The 19810-nt window shown below is 35.0% G+C and overlaps 1 protein-coding gene across 1 annotated transcript in view; it reads right to left on the reverse strand.

Moving 5' to 3' along the window:
- The window catches only part of LOC128994654 (uncharacterized), a 43865-nt gene that overhangs the window by 4699 nt on the left and 19356 nt on the right, over positions 1 to 19810 (reverse strand). The window contains exons 5-11 of the mRNA XM_054419349.1: positions 17970 to 18404; positions 6684 to 6806; positions 6433 to 6520; positions 6014 to 6314; positions 4049 to 4282; positions 3288 to 3733; positions 2063 to 2098 (exon numbers count right to left, since the gene is read on the reverse strand). Coding sequence (XP_054275324.1) covers positions 2063 to 2098; positions 3288 to 3733; positions 4049 to 4282; positions 6014 to 6314; positions 6433 to 6520; positions 6684 to 6806; positions 17970 to 18404 — 1663 coding nt within the window. The remainder of the gene's footprint in view (positions 1 to 2062; positions 2099 to 3287; positions 3734 to 4048; positions 4283 to 6013; positions 6315 to 6432; positions 6521 to 6683; positions 6807 to 17969; positions 18405 to 19810) is intronic.

Genomic DNA, 19810 nt, shown 5'->3' on the forward strand with positions numbered 1-19810 from the left:
GAGCTTCGATAACCGTTACTAGGATAATGTAAAATACTTTTTGGTGATGACATTCACCCCCACCCCAAATAGGGGTTGATTGGATAACTTAAAAACTTTAAACTGCATCAATAAACTCACTTGAACGGCAGCACATCATTTCAAAGAACTTATAAAAAGGAAATTAATCCCGCAAATCTGACTTTGATATGACAAATTTTCCAAAATTTATGGCAAGATATGTTAGTCGTTAATTTAACTGGAACTTGACGTTCTATCACTTTTATTATTTTCTGTAAAGTTTAAATAACCTTCAGTTTACGCAATTTGGTAGTTCTTCTGGTTTACATTGAAAAGTCAAAGCAAATGTAAACATTGTGAGTTTTCTCGTTACAGCCATAAAAACCAATAAATATTTACTTTTAAAATCCTCCCCTCAGAACTTTTAAAGCCAAAGGGGCCCATGGTCAGTATTGAAATGTGGATAGCCCTATTACCATTCTTGGTATGGTAGCTATATTTTTGTAAAATGTAAGCCCAGTCGGTTCAGTAGTTTTTGCTCCTATTAGTAATAGACATACAGACAGATACCATTAGATTTTGTATATAATAGTATAGATGCATTACTGTTGTACAATGAAAAGTTGTGATTTTAGATTAAATTAAATACAGTATAATTTAAGGATAGTTACTCGCAAATCTGGATTATGGGGAGAGCTGATGGAGTAAGAACGCTTGAAACATTCTTTTTTATCTATCTCACTAAATAGAATAAATAATCATGGTAAGCGGATAACTATCAAAGAGGTTAATTAAAATCATCATATCTACATAGATTATTAGAGGAAATAAAACCATCGTACGCTTAAGAATAAGAAATTAGAAAGTTAAGAAGTGAATAATTAATTAGAATCTCAATATTGATTCCAAAAAACAGGGGACGATAACGCCCACCGAAAACCCATTTTCTTTATCCAATGTAAACTTTCTTTCAGCTTAACTATCAACCTAAGTTCGCTAATCCTAGGTGTACTGTAATAACTGATAATTTGGCATCTGTAGCGTCAGCGAATTTCAGACTTGAATAATTACCAAGAGTTTTCACTTCAAGTAAAAAAGCTTATATTATCTATTCATAAAACCCCTTATTTGGAAATATTGTTGTGCTGATATACCCAACGAGATTTTTAAAATGACTCAAAAATTGGTTAAAATCTTGATATAAAAAGAGTTGTAACACAACTAAATTGGTTAAGAACTCACTTAATAACACATAACATGTTTATTGTGTATAGGTAGGAAATAATATTAATAGTTGTAAGAAAATCAAGTGAAATAAGTCTTTGGAATTGTCTATGTTAATACGAAGCACTGACAATAATAATAATTCCCAATAAAAACATTACTCAACTAGATCTTATAATTTTAAAAATCTATAAAATTGTGCTCGATTCTGAGCAAAAGGTTATCTATTGAAAAGTTTGGTTTTGTATTGAAAAGGGGCTATAGAATCGTTCATAAGAAAAACTAAAAAAGTTAAACCGTAAGCGTCGTCCCTTTTGATTATTTTGAAGTGTAAATGTAACTTGTTATAAAAAACCAACAATTTATCCGATTCGAGAGCTCTCAATCACATCCAATGAATGTTTTCTACCACCGACATTTCTTTATATCGTCCGTTTTAGCAATATGTAAATAACAAAAACAAACTCATTTTTTCTAAAAAAATAATTTAGTTTATACAAGTTGATTAAGAGATTGGTCGTTCGAAGTTAAATGTGCCAGATACGCTGGTTTCAGACCATGTGTCAGTTCTACCTTATAACTGCGATTATTTATCACTTAGTTTGATCGTAGACCAATTTTATTTCTGATAAGTTTTATGGTTTATTCATTTCCTATTACTAAAATACTGTTTATAAGACTTTTTAATAGGTTTATAATCATTTGATAGAAATACTGATCAATGGACACTTAATTGATTTAATAATGTTTTAGCAAGGATGGGTTATAACAGAATTACGGTACTGTGGTTCAATACGGGTTTATGGTAATATTTTTAAAATGTGCATTTACTACTTACCCAAGCACTGTACATTGTTGACTTGTTGGTTGGTAACTAATAGCTACACCAGTGAAACCTGGGGTTTAAATACAAGATAGCATTCAGCAACACATCCTCCCAAATGAGAAATATCGGAAATGCCTCACATAACAACTCCCAACTCAAGTGGAAACTGTTGTGCCTGCGTAAACATAGTATAATTATTTACTTGACATTATTATTATTACTCTAGAATTGCACGCAAATGATACTATTTTCATAATTTTTAACAATATAAAAAATAGTTGGATAAATATATTCTGAGGCATTTAATATATTCTGGTAGCTCAACTGTTATGGCCATTAGTATATAACCTTTGTATTTACCCTGTTATCTTAGAAAGAGATTAATTTGTCGGTGTTATTTTTTTCTTTTGGATAATTCATGTTCCGGTAAAATTCTAAATAATTGTAAACTGGAAAAGTTAAAGTGTGTTCTTTAAGATTTACAACTAAAGACTTGGGATTGTTTTGCTGCCATAGCTATCAGTGATTTTATTGTTGCAATTATTTTGGGGTTACACCTATAGTAACCTAAGCATTAAGTGTACTCTAGCCAATATACTGTAGTCTTGCAATCTTATGATCTATCTTTGCCATAAGGCTATTCAGCATGTCCAAAGAAACAAAAAATATAACATAACATGTGTCCTATCTCATTCCGTTTTTGGTCTGTGATTAAAAAAAAACACCCTGTATACTCGTATTTTTATAAATAGCAATATTAATCTCCTCACTACTTGATATGACTAACGAAATAAATTGTGTTCTTACAAGGTATTGTATTCATTAATTATTATTCCCTACACTTTTAATGATTGCTTTTAAAAACACCAACAATAAGGCAATCAACTCAAACGAGGCAAAATTCTAAAAGTCGAAGATTGGACGTGTTTGTTGTATCTTCGAGTAAATTTGATGAGTAAACTGTATACACAGAATAACATTCAGATTCTTTTTTTGCACACACTACTGTTCGTTATGAAATAGTCTTTACACAGTTTTCTCGTGGTATTATATACTTGCATAATATTCTAAGCTCAAGAATTCCTTAAAATAACTATTTAAGTAGTAGTAGTTACAATCTAGAAACAGTCCACTAGGAAAATAAACATAAACTTCAGTCATTGCCAATATAATTAACAAAGTAACGAAATAAATTACAACAGTTAAATAAATAAATATTAACAATAAGTTATTGAGCATTCTGCGCGGGTTGAATGTACTGTTGAGGTATCTGTGCCCGGTAGGCCATGAGGTGAGGGTAGGGCGGCACAGTGTCGGCGCCCAGGGCACGACCGTGGACTGCTGGGGACAGGTCCATCCTGTCCTGCGCCTGGATGCTGCGTCCGTAGCCGCCGGTGGCACTGCTAGCCCAGTCTCCGTGGCCTCCTAGCTCGTGACTGCTGGAGTACTGGTGTGCATGAGTCACCACGGGCTGCTTCACGATCTCATACGTAGTCTTCTGCTCGCCACCACTGAACAGCTTCTTGAGAGCGACGATGCCGGCCAACACAAGGGCGAGCTTGCTGACGATGAGCGCCTTACCGGCCAGGAGGGCGAGGGCCTTGTAGGCGAGGGCGACCATGAAACCCTTCATCATCAACCCGACCAGGAGGGGGCCAGCGTACTTCTTCTTCTTTCCTCTGCCTGAACATAACATGTTAATAAAGCCATTGTTTAGCCATTTGTTGGACTGTATCTGCCTGCAGACGGACTGGGAAACAATTTACAAAAATATTGATTCACTCATATCGTTTTAAATATGGATTTCATACAGCTACAGTCAAAAACCATACTGCGTGTATTATTGATTATCGTGTTTAAAACATTGATCTGCAATGAATATTGAAACATTACAGACTTACGTTTAACCAGGTAATTTGTATTCATATGCAACCCCAACATGAGAAGTAGACTTATGAATGAGCAATGAACACGGCATGGTAAATTAAAATAGCATACTTTCTTCCTCCTCGTCCTCGATCTCATTGTCCAGGAGCGCCTTTGACTCCTCGACCAGCTTGGGCACTTGCAGCTGGACAGAATGAGTCTGGAAGAAGCTGCCGAACCTCTCCCAGAGCAGAGCGTCTATCCTGCGGTCACGCTGCTCGGGGTCCTGGGGTAGAGAGTTCTCGTCCACTGACAAGTCGTTCAGCGACCGCTGGCCGGCGTCCGGCTTGCTGACGAATGTTACACCTACACATGAAAATTATATACAAAACACTGAAACTGAAAAACCCGTGGTGAGAGATCCTTTTAAGGCAAAAATTTGCAGTTTATACTGTATACAATAGTGCAGGCTATCTTTAACCATAATAGGAGCTCGATTAACTTTAACACGTCATTAGTAAAAAAAACAAACAAAAAAACAAAAAAAAAACAATGATGAAGACTTTACTTAGATAAGGAGGTAGTCAATTTCAATCTTATTCAACAATTAAATTTATCCTACTTTTATAGGCTATCATATCTGCTTGAAAATCTGAATCAGTCTTTTTAAAACGTAGGTAAATATCATAAACACAGTTTTATAGCTCATAGTTTCATAGCTCGCTCTACAAGCCTCAGGACTTTCAGCTTAAGGCAGCCCACCATGGCGTTGTTGTCTTGTGATTCACATTGCTTGTAGGTTTGGCTCACGTCATTAGTCTAGTCTTATTGTGAACTCTATAAGCCCACAAATAATTGATAATACCCGCAGAAAACCTGTGGACTAAGTGAATTTCCATTTGCCTTATTTGAATATTTTACTCCTTAAAATGTCACATTTATTCCTTAAATACCTATTCAGTATTGTAGTTGTAGCTGCAATTATTGTTGTAAAACTGTTTACTGTTAGTTTATGTACAGGGAAACTGTTATTTTTAGCAATTTCGTGTAATTTTTATTGGAACTTATTTTATTTCATATTCCCCTTGTTCTGAGAGATCATTATGTGTTTTCCAGAATTTTGAAATCATACATTGAATTGTAACCATCCGAATGCAATAATATTTAATGCCCAGTTTTAAAGGATGTGTAAACAATAAGCAATAATATTCAGCTTACCAACACCTCATTTCATTTTACAGTTTACATAAAAGGTTCAAATGTTTAAACCCATTAACCACAAATCCTACGTTAGTCTCAGAAGAAACTCTTACATACCACAATGAAATTAATGTTTCAATTAGGTCGGTTCCATATTCTAAGTTTAAATCATTAGAATAGAAACATTGGCAGCTCTCCTGTCTGTAGCATATCGTTTGAGGATCATTAAGTCTGCTGTTAGCTGCACCGCCTTGAAGTTTCCAACAATACATCGTAAAGAAACGTACTCTCCGTGCTGGAGCCTCAGCGGACTGATGACTCTTCTGTTATTAGTGTCTGCATTCTAGCAAGTAAATGTAGGACACACGGGCACCTGTTCATCCAAGGTCACGGTCACAACCGTCTATTACGAATTCTCATTAGTAATTGAATTATAGTAAAATAAGCAATGCCAAATTAGTAGGGTGATAAATTTTCAATCGATGTCAACAATCTATGTACAACTAATTTTAGAAAAGGTAATTAAGTTAAATGGATAATGCTATCAGTTATAATACTATTGACTATTGAATACTATAGTAGTATTAATAGTCAAAGGTTATATCAATAGGTTAACTGGATTCCCAAAGATGAAACCATCCAACTCAATAGAGAGTAAGTGACTAAAGAAATTGAGAAGTTCAATTTTTGTAAAGAGTTTTTTTAAGCTTCCGTTTATCGGAAAATAATTTCAAACCTCTTTCTCTATGGTTTATGTGTTTGGAGCAGCTTATGATACCACTTTAAATTATAGAATTAAAGATGTGTAAATTGTTTTCAACTAAATAAGCCAACGACCAAAATAATTACAGCAAAGGCATTAGACTTGAACCTAAAAATGAAATATGCAAAGCTCACCGTCAGCTACGGGTATACTGTCCAACTTGATAGCTCGCTCTACAAGCCTCAGGACTTTCAGCTTAAGGCAGCCCACCATGGCGTTGTTGTCTTGTGATTCACATTGCTTGTAGGTTTGGTACACGGAGCGCACCCCCTGCAGTACACTGGCCGTCGTACTACCCTCATGCTCCCCTGACTGTGCTAGACTCAGCACACAGCATGAGCACACCAGCAGTAACCTGCAACAATAACTGATTACTGACACTGCTTGTAGGTTTGGTACACGGAGCGCACCCCCTGCAGTACACTGGCCGTCGTACTACCCTCATGCTCCCCGGACTGTGCTAGACTCACCACACAGCATGAGCACACCAGCAGTAACCTGCAACAATAACTGATTACTGACACTGCTTGTAGGTTTGGTACACGGAGCGCACCCCCTGCAGTACACTGGCCGTCGTACTACCCTCATGCTCCCCGGACTGTGCTAGACTCAGCACACAGCATGAGCACACCAGCAGTAACCTGCAACAATAACTGATTACTGACACTGCTTGTAGGTTTGGTACACGGAGCGCACCCCCTGCAGTACACTGGCCGTCGTACTACCCTCATGCTCCCCGGACTGTGCTAGACTCAGCACACAGCATGAGCACACCAGCAGTAACCTGCAACAATAACTGATTACTGACACTGCTTGTAGGTTTGGTACACGGAGCGCACCCCCTGCAGTACACTGGCCGTCGTACTACCCTCATGCTCCCCGGACTGTGCTAGACTCAGCACACAGCATGAGCACACCAGCAGTAACCTGCAACAATAACTGATTACTGACACTGCTTGTAGGTTTGGTACACGGAGCGCACTGATTACAGTACTACTCAACGTGGAAATGTCAATCTGCACGCGTCCCCTAACGTTGCTAGTGCACAGGTATGAGCATCATAATTGCCTGAGTTTTAAACCGGGTGATATCTAAATTTGGTGTCACTACGACGGACTTTGGGTTTGAACACGAGCTACGCTTTGCCCATTAAAAAAATTAAATTTCTTTGTCAATCTGTCAATCGAGGATTACTCAATTGCATTTAAGATTGTCCTTATAAGAATTGTGCTAAGCTATTGTACATAAAATTGAACCAATTAAGATGTTTTATGCCAGAATTATAGTTTTTGAACATCTATCAATAAGGTAGAATTGAGTTTGGTGAAATTCATAAACAGTTAGATGAACCATCAGCTAATTAAGGATCCCTCATGGTGCTTCTGACATTTCCGATTGTTAGAACCACAATGAGAAAATGGAACTTTGTTTATTTGAGACCTAATCTGCCTAGGGATCCAACAGTCCCAGTTTCCCTCCAAAAAGTCTATGCCAACTGTCAAAGAATAGGGGTGTGCCTATAAATGAATCTAAAACTCCAAGAAAATGTACACTGTTTGCAATCCTTGCGAGTCAAGGTAGGTAATTCAGACTTTACATAGGGCACAAAAAATGTTGAATTTACATATTGACTACCTAAGGCAACTGATAAATATATATTGTAACCGATCATATAACAATCAACATTGACAATATCTAAACAAACCAAATCTTATCAAAAGAAAAACAAACAAAACATAAATCCAATGCTCCGGTCGGTGATGCGAGTATCCCAAGAAGCACACAGATCACAAACACTGCACAACACTAGTCTTCCTTACCTAAGTGACAGATACTGATACATGGTGGATCGGAGAAGGAACGACTGACGTCCGGTGGGCGCCGGACATTGTATTTAAGCCCGGGAGAAGGGAGAGGTAGGTAGAGCGCGGCGGGCGGAAAGCAAAAGCGTGACACATAGTCTGATAGCACGTGTGTGCATCGGGTGCTTAAGAGACCGTGGCCAATTGAGGCTAGGGAAACTTTTATCATATTGAAAAAATAACGGCTGATGAATAACGAAAGTTATGAGCTTCTTTAGAATTTCGGTCCTCATCATCTGCTTTTGACGCCCAACAATGCTTCGATATTGGCCCTCATTGTCAGCGCGGTGTGCAGTTTTAATCACATTAGGACGTAGGAGTTTTTCAGGGGATTCCTGGCCTACTATGGGAAAAGTGGAGCAATTATTGCAGTCATAGCGTTATAACGTCACACTCCATCCTCTAAAATAATTCGAGTATCCTGAACATAGACTACAACAATTTCACTGTCGTTCGATAAAAATTTATGGTTGTTTCATAGCTGATCCAACCCTACATTCAACTGAAAACAAAAGTGTGGCTTGAGTACAGTACCGTATGAATCACTGTTAATCTTATTATCAATGTTAAGGAATTATTCACGATTAAGTTATCTTTGCCACATTCAATTACAGCCGTGTCGTAACACTTTAGCCCAAGTAACATTTCGGCCCGAAATCCTCAGATGTGGCCTGAGGTCCAACTCTCTACCTGCTCTCTAGGTCTTCACGAACTATTTGGGAGGATAGTAAAAAACTAGCAACACTTAAAACTAACAAAAGGCACTAAATTTCAAATTGACTCACCACAAACTACGTTATGTTAAGTTAAGTTATGTCAGGTCAGGTTACGATAGGTCAGGTTACTGGTAGGTTGCAAAGTATACAAGCCATGGTCCGCTTACTTCCTGAACTACGTTCCTCAACCCTTGTCGATTTTTCCTCGGGCCGAAATTTTACTCCATTATCTTATTAATTCAACTGTAATAGCGAGTGGGACGAAGTGTTACAGTACAGTAGCCTACGTTGGGCTTTGACTATTGATAAAACTTCAGTATTTGAAAGTGAATAGTTTGGCTCAACCAAAGCTTTAGGATCTAAAAATATTTTATTTTTAAAGTTATAAATAAGTAAGTGTTATTCTAAAAAGAACCATTTTCTGCTATGCAATGATGGAAGTTATTTATATCCAGTGTATTATATGAAGTATGCAAATGTAAACATAACGTTTCTTTAGAGCTTGGTTAAAAGTAAGTGGTTAAGTAATAGGAAACCTTTAGAGGGGAGGTTAGATCCATAAAACTACTGAGACAACTTTATTCTTAACTATTTTGGCTTAATGACTAAGCCTTTTTGCAAATAAAAAAAAATAGAAAACGTAAAGCTGTTCATGAGGACAATGGTTTTTAGAGGACCAGGAGAAGACCCATTAGTTTTACTTTAGATACTGTTGGTTTGTCAACAAACAGATTGCAGTTCAATGTTGTGTGACATAACAAGTTATTGTCCAGCATGGTAAACTAGCTTAAACCTTATATTACAGACTAGTTGAACTATATGTTGAATGGGTGTATGGTACGTATAGTAAGGTAAACAATAAATCTACACTTCAACCCAAAGTGGTCTAATCTAAGACAGTGAAACACCACTTTAACTAAATAGCTTTGTACTTGAGGTTCATGATATATGTATTTCATTCAAAAGATCATGAAATTCTGTGCATTGTGGTATTTAATTGTTTTAGATTTTACCACTTGTGCTCAAGCTATCATCTGTTACTTTTCGTGAATATTTGTCAGACTAAGGACTAACTAACCAACAACTAACAAGTCGAGTTTTGGTGTGATTTAACTTTAGGTAGGTATATTAGTTTAAATCGTGATTATGAGTTGTAAATTTTGTAAATGTTTGGTTTGGATATTATTTATTGTCGCCTTGGTTGAAATGTGACTTTAATTTTAGAAATTTGAACACTGTATTTAGCCGGTTTTTTTTTTTACTTTATTGACTGTTTACCAACAACAAATATCGCGAGTGTGACTGTGACCTTATCAATTTGATTGAATCATATTAATTAGTTGTAAATTTGTACATTTAGTTTGTAAAATGTTTTTTAGCATAGACCTACTAAATTTGAGATGTACATTTAGCCCGTTCTTGAAACATTTTGTAATTGTGAAGGAACGATTTGATCGTCACAAAATATAAAATACTATATAAAACACTATAAAATATTTCTTTCTTTATATTTGCCCTTATAACTATATATATATATATATATATATATAAATTCATATATATATATATATATATATATATATATATATATATATATATATATATATATATATATATATATATATATATATATATATATATATATATAAGGGAATAAATTTACTTTCATTTTCTATAGTTGGTATTTGGGGTTTATGTGTTTGAAAAATAATATACATGCTAGAATAACAAAATATTTTTCCCTAAAATAAATAAAGATTTATAAAAGTCATAAAGATTTATAGTAATGATCATTTTCCATGAACAATTCTTACTTCAGTTAGAAAGTAATAATATAATAACTAATGTCAATTAGTTATTATAATGTTAATGTCAATGTTAATTAGTTAACTAATGTTAGAAATAACTAATGTTATTGCCTTTACAAAAATGTGTACTTTTACTACATTTCTTGAGAAAAAATTTATTTGGTTTTTGTTTGAAATTTGTGTAGATATTGGTATTTTTTGGTTTTCAGAGCATAACTTTCTAAAAGAAAATGATAATTTACATATTTTTACATTTCTATGTAGATAAATAGAAGCGAAACATTTTGTGTATCTTAACTTTTATATAAAATAAACAATTATTTGTTTTTGCAGCAAATTTTTACTTTCAAAATTTCAATTTTAAAAACTAATTTTTTTACGAAATGCCAATACAAGGTGTTCTAAATACTTTTACTGTCAAATAGTTCTTTTGCCATTTTTAAATTATTCATTTCATTACGAACAATTCAAGTATACGGTTCAATAGGTTTGCTCTGTTGGTTTAGTGTTTATGATTTTTTTTAATATGACCGCATAATCACCAAAAATGCCTTGCCACTACAGACTAAAGAATTCACTCATTTCCAGTTGGAGAGTTTTAAGCCTTGAAAATTTTTTATCCCGGATATCCATACTCAAATACATCAATTATTTTCAATGGGCATTGATACTTTGCCAATTTACAACTACATTAGTAAACAACAGTAAGTATAATAAATTTGACATCGTAGCGAAAAGTATAGTCGTATTTTTGTTGAAAAAAATATTCCACAGCCTATTCCTGGTGCAGTTGGGGAAAACAATGTAATTAATTATAAGAAAGAAGCGGTCATTAAAGCGCAGTCTAGACACTCGTTGTTAGTGTGGTGTGTTCAGCCGACCGTCCCCTGACCAGTGGCCATCTCTCTACGTGCAACGTGCATGCGAGATATCGTCTACAATTATACTGTCCACTACAAGGCGAAAGCGTAAACAATTATACATGAAATGTGGTGATTAGGTGGACTTAACCGTTGTATCCATGCGAAATTAAGTTGCGATTATTGAATTGGTTTTTTACTTTTCGTGTTAGTTCTGATGATCTACCGTTTTGTTAGATGTCTGTGGATCTGTCAGGGCTTGATTACGTTTTAAATATTGTGTAATTCCTATTGGATATGTTTTATTTAGCTGGCCGACGATGGACAAAATTAAAGCACTTCACTATGTTTGCATTTTTAGGAAACCTGTATCAGAAACACAAGTAGCGAAGGCTTAAACCAAAAACTATATTATAATTGTTAATTGATACAAAGCTTTTTAGTAAACATGTATGTAATGATTTTTCGTCATAGACCCCATTATTTCTTCAATTCACTTAAATTGTTTCGCATGACATCTTTTACATTTTTTCCTATCTGATATGTCATGTGAAGATTTTGTTCTATAAAATACACACTTAACAATACATTGCACCGACCAATTTCAATATACAATCCTTACAATAAAGTTATTCTTTAGAATAGACGGATCTTTTAGAATTTGTATTTTGTAAATCTTTTGTTTCTTTTTTACCAGTGAAAACAATGTTTATGGTTTCCAACTATGTTTTAAATTCAAGATTTACATGTTTTAATTAAAGTGCTACCTCTTACTTCGTCGATCATTAAATATGAAAGCGGACAGTTACATTTTTATTTTTTTCAAACTTGTTCAATCCTTTGAATATCGTCAAGTATGTAAGTATCTAGTTTATGCAGTGGTTGAAAGGAAGTGAAATAAAAATATCTAGTCTATTATGGGGCGGTGAAGAAGATAGAAATGCTTCGCTTCACTTCAGAACCACTGAGCAATTTGTAGTCAGCGAAGCGCGTCAGCTCCTGTCTCCATCACTAACCGCTGTATACCACTTACCTTACACTGTTTGGCTAGTTTGGTGGTTATTGTGGTACCTCTGTCCAGAGGATCCGGGTTTAAGTCCCAACTCACACACATCGAAACTAATTTGCACAGATTAAATATATTAGTACTGTTTTATACCAGTTAGTTTACTAACGTTGGGTGGTGTTAGTTGCCGTTAAATGTATTCGAAATCAATTATATAAAAACAATAATATATGAGTTGGTATTTGTTTTTCTTACAGACAACAAAGTCTTTTATTATTTAAAAACGGTAAATTTGCACTTAATTTTGACAAATACAAAATTGTCCCTAGTAAATAAAGCAAATATACTCCTGATTAATGCCCACAAATTTCAGGAGCAAATAGATCAATGCAAGGATTTGGATTAAAAAAGGTGTAAAATTGAAGCAGTGTCTATGATCATGCTATTAGCATAGATGAAGTAGGACTATACTTATTTAAATTCAAATTAAATTATATAATCAATCATAGTCTGGAATGAAGATTTTTTTTATAATACTCACTTTTTCAAACAAATATAGACTATTATTAATGCAAAATACAATGCCAGACACCTACTTCAAAGTGTAACAGTCTATTTCATTATTGCAATGAGTTAGTCACTTCTCATCTTTCTGCTAGCATAGGCAGGCCAGACTATAAATCATATTGCATTATTGTTACACAAAAGAAATATTTTATACATTATTATACTTATAAATTCACGTTTCAGGGAAACATGAACAAATCTAACTACTGTATCTTTACTACTAAGTATTACAAATTGTTTTCAATGGCGTCAACTTTTTTAGATAGACAACGGTGTCCCCTTTTTCTGCGATAGCATTAACAAACATTGAACTATTTCTGAGCTTGGAGTTTAAATTATTCAAAAGTAAAAATTGTAGTTTAACTATTCTTACAATGGATTCTAATTAGCAATGTAGTTTCCATAAGCTTAACACGAGGACCTAAAAGGCCTGGTGGGAAACACTGATTAAAACACAGAAACAACGACTATTTTGTATACTACTTTTGGGCTATGGAATTAATATGTTTAGCTAAATATATATACTGCAGTAGCTTAGGCGTTACTGTAAATCACAATAATTATTAATCACTTGCATGATTAAAATGTTGGTTAATAAATTTCACATGCCGTTTTAGTGGTATTTAACCCTTCTCACGATTTAAACCACTGTTACTAGAGCCTCTCATTCATAGTGCCTCACATAATTACTAGAGAAACACAACGAATAGTCACAATCAATCAATAGCAAACCAGTATGTGTCGCAGGTGTAACAAGTACATTTGTTTCTTATGGATGATGATAAAGCTTGTGAGGTTTTTCCACCATTATGGAATTTTAGATAATCCCACTGCGTAAATTCTAAAGACTATGGGAATGTTTAGTAACTATATCCTCAATTTCTTGCTCTCTTTATATTTACACCTAAATCTGCGGTGACTTATTTGTTAATGTAATCGATAAGTGTGCCATGATCTTTCAAAGTTTTGTTGTGAAACTTTACATGTCACTTTGCATACTCGCATGACCTTTTATCAAAATTGTTTAGTAACTGAAATTCTAGATTTTTTCTCCCTGTCTACAAATGTCTCCAGTTCAGCTACGGTGACTTGTAGTTGTTCAGTGTCACCTCTATTGTTGATGGAGACGGTGAGTTGTGAGTTGTTCTACCATGACCTTGCCCACTACACGCTGATGGTCGGTGGTTTGGATGTTAAGCCAAGTATTTACGAGCTCTTTCTCAGTTTACTGCACCACATCCGTGCAGATATTGCGGACGTAAAATAGAAAGTTCACTTCAGTGGCTACAGGTACAGAGAGATCCTCCGTTTCACTTGTACACTATTGTACTGCTACATCCTTGAAAACTGGACAATCATGATGAATCGAATCGTGACAGATTTTTGTCTGTATATTATATTCGATCATCTACTGTATTTCCTAAGACCTCCAAAACCGACAAACCACTGCTGGATAAGGTTTTATTGTTAAACCATCAACAATGATGTGCATCGTATAGTTTTCCCCTTTATTTATGTGAAAATGATTGCCTGATTGACGTAAAATCCGTTAACTGAGTTTTATTCATTGTAATGTTAAAGCACAATTTTAATCCAATGTTAAATGTGGATAATTTCAAAGTAGTTGTTTTGAAATTACGATGGTGTATTTTTGACATTATACATCTTTGTATTAGCATTTAGCCCTTCAATACATTAAAAAGCAAATGAGACAAGCAGACAAATGTAGTCATAATTTCTGTATAGATTCCTTAACATTATCCCCAGTTGAATAAATACTCCGATATGCTCCACGGAGCTTAGCTCTACGAGGATTTAGAAAACCGCAAGGGTAAGTGACCTTGTAAGGAAAGTAAGAAAGTGAAATAGTACCGGAGGTGAGCAAATTAGGGGGTAGCGTTCATACATTAGCTTACTTCTTCAACATCTGTAACTGAAACAATATTTTACTGACAGTTGACCATGAAGTGAACGTTGCGTGCAGAGTAGATGTACTCTGGTGGTTAATTATCCCACAACAAATGTTGTGATTATTATAATTATATAGGCAGTTTAGGTGCTCCAGTCAAACGGTAACACTGTAGTAGGCTAGTTTGACTAAGACAAAATTAAGGACATTATCCAAGGTACTAGCTACTTCCCTATAGCTGAATTTCCAACAGCGTTTTCTCTTATATAAATTTTAACATGTTATAAATAAGCACAACGCAAGTTTGATTTTTATTAGTGAATTCCCAGTATGGGGATAAGATATTACTGATTAGGTCTCATGGTAGTGCCAAGGATCACTTCTTATCGAGGTTTGTAAAAACATTCGATTACGTGTAAAATAAATTCCGGATTGTTAGTAAATGATACTTAAAGGTGACTTGTTATCTAAGTTACGCTGTATATATTTTATATACATATGCATGTACTAGCGAAACCATCGTGACTTCGATAACGAAAATTTACATTAAAAAGTGAATGTTTAATCTGATAGGCCAACAAATAATTAGAAAAACATATTAGATATATGTTATCACGTAATATAGTTAAGCAAGTGACTGACGAAGTTTAAACTAAGGGAACCCTTATTTACAACAATCAAAAGACCTTCCACCAAGAGCTTCTGACTACTCACTCTGAAACCACCTACAAAATATGTCTTTGGTCAGGATGCTATCCCCTCTTCATCTCTTTTCAGTTAGGCGTACATGCTTAAGCCTAAGATTCCAATAGTACAGCAAGTTCTGCCATAACTATATTTAAAAGTAGTATCTTAAAACAATATTAAGTAATGTAAAACATTGCACGATGTTTTATTGTGGTTCTCAAACCCTCAAAGGTTCTAAACAGTTACAAGTCTACAGTAGGTATCTACGATGGTTTCACCAATCACGTTTTTATGTGTCTGAATGTACACAAATAAAATTGGCTTTTCTGGAATCTACAGTAAAATGCATGATTAAAACCATAGACTAACCAAAACACAAATGCAGTATGTTTTATCTAGGTTTAAGCTTTAATATCATAAATAAATGTCTACACATCAAAAAAGTCTAGCTATGAATGGACGGGATTGTACTTATCAAAAACTTTTGATCTTTTCTATTGAAAACCAATTATAAATAGTTTTTAAGTGATAGGAGAATGTAGATGTCATCCGTTATTCAAATAATAGACTTGGCATAGAAATAATTGTTCCTTTGACATCGACAATCTGAACAGATAGCAGAGAACACACGTATTTTAAAAACCACGACAAATAGAGCAAATAATGATATTTTAATTAATTTAACTATTAAAAATATTGTTTTATGCAGTAAAAAACTTTTACGGAACACTAAACTGTGTTAAAACAATCTTCCCACGCAAGGATGTAGTCAAGAAAACAGCCGTTTGCCGCCAGCTTAATCAAAAGCAGTTTCATTAGATACCACTGTACTGTAATGAGTTTTTACTGGACACCAACCAGCCGATTATTTTTGGCAATGAGTGGTTATAAAGAAAACCTAGAGGTCATGAGTGGTGATTGTTAGTTCTTTAGTCGGTGGTATAAGAATTTGTGCAGAGATGTTTTATTGTTAAGTTAGCTTAGAGTGGTATGGCGTACAATATTGTACGTCTCTCGTCCAAAATGTGTTAACCGAACTCGCATGGTAAACTCATGGATCAAGGGAAGTGAGTTTTATGGGGTATTCATTGGCTTTTCACACTTTCGGCCATAAAAACAAAAAATATTCGATTTCTATTTAAACCATTTTGTTGAGCTTAAAAGACAAATAAGTTTGTACAGTATTATGAACTAATTTTGCACAGTTTTATTTTACAGTGAAAATTCAAAAAATATATACAGTATATATTTGAAATTCCAATCTTCTTCTTATGAAGAATACTTAAATGGTTGTAGTTTGCTTGTTTATGGATATATTTTGATAAAAGTTGGCAAATTTATTTATTGTACAATAAGCTGTATTGACGTATATTTATTGTATATTTATTTATTGTATAATAAACTGTATTGACATCTTACTAAAAAAACCAAAGTGGATAGCAAACCGTTACTTAAATACGCAATCAATCTGACATGTTTAAGGATATATTTCAGTGAAATGCTAATCAGCAGTATATATTGCACTATATATTGCAGTGAAATGCAGTGAAATGCTAATCAGCCAAATGGAAATTAGCCTAGTCTACAGGTTTGCTGCGGCCGGGGTATTTTTATCTTCTCACAAAGACACGCACTGGTTCCTCTAACATCAATTATTATTTTATATCCATACAAGATGGTTTGCATTGCACATGAGGCATATTCTTCGTTACATGCGTTCCTGGCCATCAACCATCATTTCTCATAATTAGCGGAAGTGCACTACCCTTATACAGGAAGAGAGGCAGTCTGATAGATATATCACCATCGTTAATTCCTAAGGTGAGGATCGAATAAAATCTGCTACCTCATCATGGTGATCAGTGTTAGTACAACTTCAACGTTCCTAGGGTAGTAATATTGGTATTACCGTATTAATTTATGTGATTTTATTTATTTATTTATTTGTTTACGGTATAACACCATTTTTACAGGGTTGACATAACAGGGTTGACATGCTGATCAGATACAATATTGAAAGATCCTAATTAAATTTTCTTCCCTTCTGCCTTTTCTCATGCTCTTTTACTTTTTTTTTGTTTTTTGCAGGATTTATTAAAAGGCAGATAGGGACTAACATCACATGCTAATGGAAAAAAACTGGTTGAATAGCAAGCATAACAATGGATAGAATTAGGTAAAAATAACAATCGATAAATACTACAAGAAAACATGCGACTAGATAACAGAAAGATAATACATACATCAATTCAATACTAACATCACATGCTAATAGAAAAAGAAAAACTGGTTGAATAGCAAGCATAACAAAGGATAGAATTAGGTAACAATAACAATCGATAAATACTACAAGAAAACATGCGACTAGATAACAGAAAGATAATACATACATCAATTCAGTACTAACATCACATGCTAATAGAAAAGAAAAACTAGTTGAATAGCAAGCATAACAATAAATAGAAATTTGGAAACAATAACAGTCGATAAAATACTACAAGAAAACATGCAACTAGATAACAAGAGAGATAAAACTACATCAATAGTACAAGCAATATCAATAAACTAGTGACAGACGGCAATAATGACTAGGGAGCATTGATAAGGAAGCATTGACAGAGAATTAAATTATTACACAAGACCTGTACAATTAAATCACAGCAGAACGAGATTACTGTTCCTCAAGAACCGAAGACGCAATCCTCTTGACAACCCGTGGACAGCAGTCAAAGAAGTCCACATAATGACAGAGACGATTGCCGAGTCGATGCAGTCTAGGCAGAGGGCTATAAAGTTCATAGTTCGTGGAGCAGTGTTGGCGAGCAAACAGCACATTGGAACGAGTGGATCTAGGTGGGGAAACATGCAGGTCAATCAGCGCAAGCAGATCAGGACAGTTGATTCGTCCATTTAGTATCTTGAACAGGAACATGGCATCACTGATTTCCCTCCTCTTGGCCAGGGTATCAAGTCCAAGAAACCTTCTGATGTCCTGGGTAGGTACATCCCGGTACATGTAACCCATCCTACACCCAATAAGACGTAGAAATCGGCACTGGACACTCTCCAGACGATCAATGTAGCACTGTTGGTGGGGTGACCATATAGAGCTACAATATTCAAGTCTTGACCTCACCAAAGAAATGTACAGTGTGCGAAGCGCCTCTATACTCAGACCACATCTAGAGGATCTCATGATGAGTCCCAATATCCTGGTGGCCTTAGAATAAATTTCCTCAATATGGCGTGAGAAACTCAGATCCGCAGACAGTACAACTGCGGAGTATTTTGTATTTACATATACGGAAAGTAAATAAAAGAAACGTCTTATAACACTTAAAACATATATTTACGCTTATACTGTTACTCACAAGACGGTAAATATACAAAAAAGGTGGTAAGTTGTGATCGATTTCGATTGGACACTCCAATCATCATCAGACCCAATAGGCGAATGACAAGAATCTTGAATGGCGTCCCTACTTATACCCTATTGGCTACCGGAAGCACCGGCCAATACATGTTTATAAGTACAACTGGAATCAAAATGTATTTGTTCATTAATCAACTTATTTCTATCTTTACATTTTTCCTTATAAATATACAATTCTTCCCAAGCATTCATTACATATCCTTTCTTACAATTCTTTAAAATAACTAGACTATCCTCCATTTTTCCTAGTGAGTGCCCATTTTGTAACAGGTGTTGTGCGACATTTGATCTTTCCGGTTTGTTGTTCCTCCATGCAGATATGTGGTTTTTGAAGCGGTTAACGAAGTTCACAGTCTGTCCAATGTAGAAGCTATCACAATCGTTACAATTGATTTTATATATGCCTGAAGTGTCGAATTTGTTACAATCTTCTATTTTTGGATGCAGTATTTTACTCATGGTGTTCTGAGTCCTATAGGCTATTGAAACTCCGTATTTCTTGAATCTGTTAGCAGTCCTTTGTGTTGTAGTCCCCGTGTAGCTAAATGTGATATATCTAGTGTTTTCCTCTTTTATCTCTTCTAATGTTGTTCTGCTGTGTAGTGTATTCTGTCTATCGATTTTCCTCCTCGTCTTCCTTGCGATGTCCTCTATCGTCTTGGTCCGAAATCCATTCACTTGAGCGATCTTCTTAATGGTGTCCAGTTCTTTTTTCCTATTGGCTTGGCTAAGTGGGATCTTATAGGCTCGGTACAGCATAGATCTAAAGGCTGCGGTCTTGTGGATTGTCGGATGGATAGACTTGTTGTTGATTGTAGTGTCCGTTTGCGTAGGTTTCCTGTAAATGTCAAACTCTATCTTGCTGTCTTTTCTCTCTAATGTGAGGTCCAGGAAGTTGATCTTTTTGTTTTCTTCAAACTCGTTGGTAAAGGTGAGGTTCGGGTGGTGGCTGTTTAGTGTCTGCATCATCGTTTCGTGCTCCTGCTCCTGGGCTTGTCTGAAGATAACAAGAATGTCGTCTACATATCTAACATACAGTTTTACATCATGATTTTTTCTTAAATTCGTTAACATTTCTTTTTC

The sequence above is a fragment of the Macrosteles quadrilineatus genome, unplaced genomic scaffold, assembly GCF_028750875.1.
Source record: "Macrosteles quadrilineatus isolate MER2022 unplaced genomic scaffold, UCM_ALF_1.0 Scaffold_1__1_contigs__length_201487025, whole genome shotgun sequence".
In the NCBI taxonomy this organism is placed as follows: Eukaryota; Metazoa; Arthropoda; class Insecta; order Hemiptera; family Cicadellidae; genus Macrosteles; species Macrosteles quadrilineatus.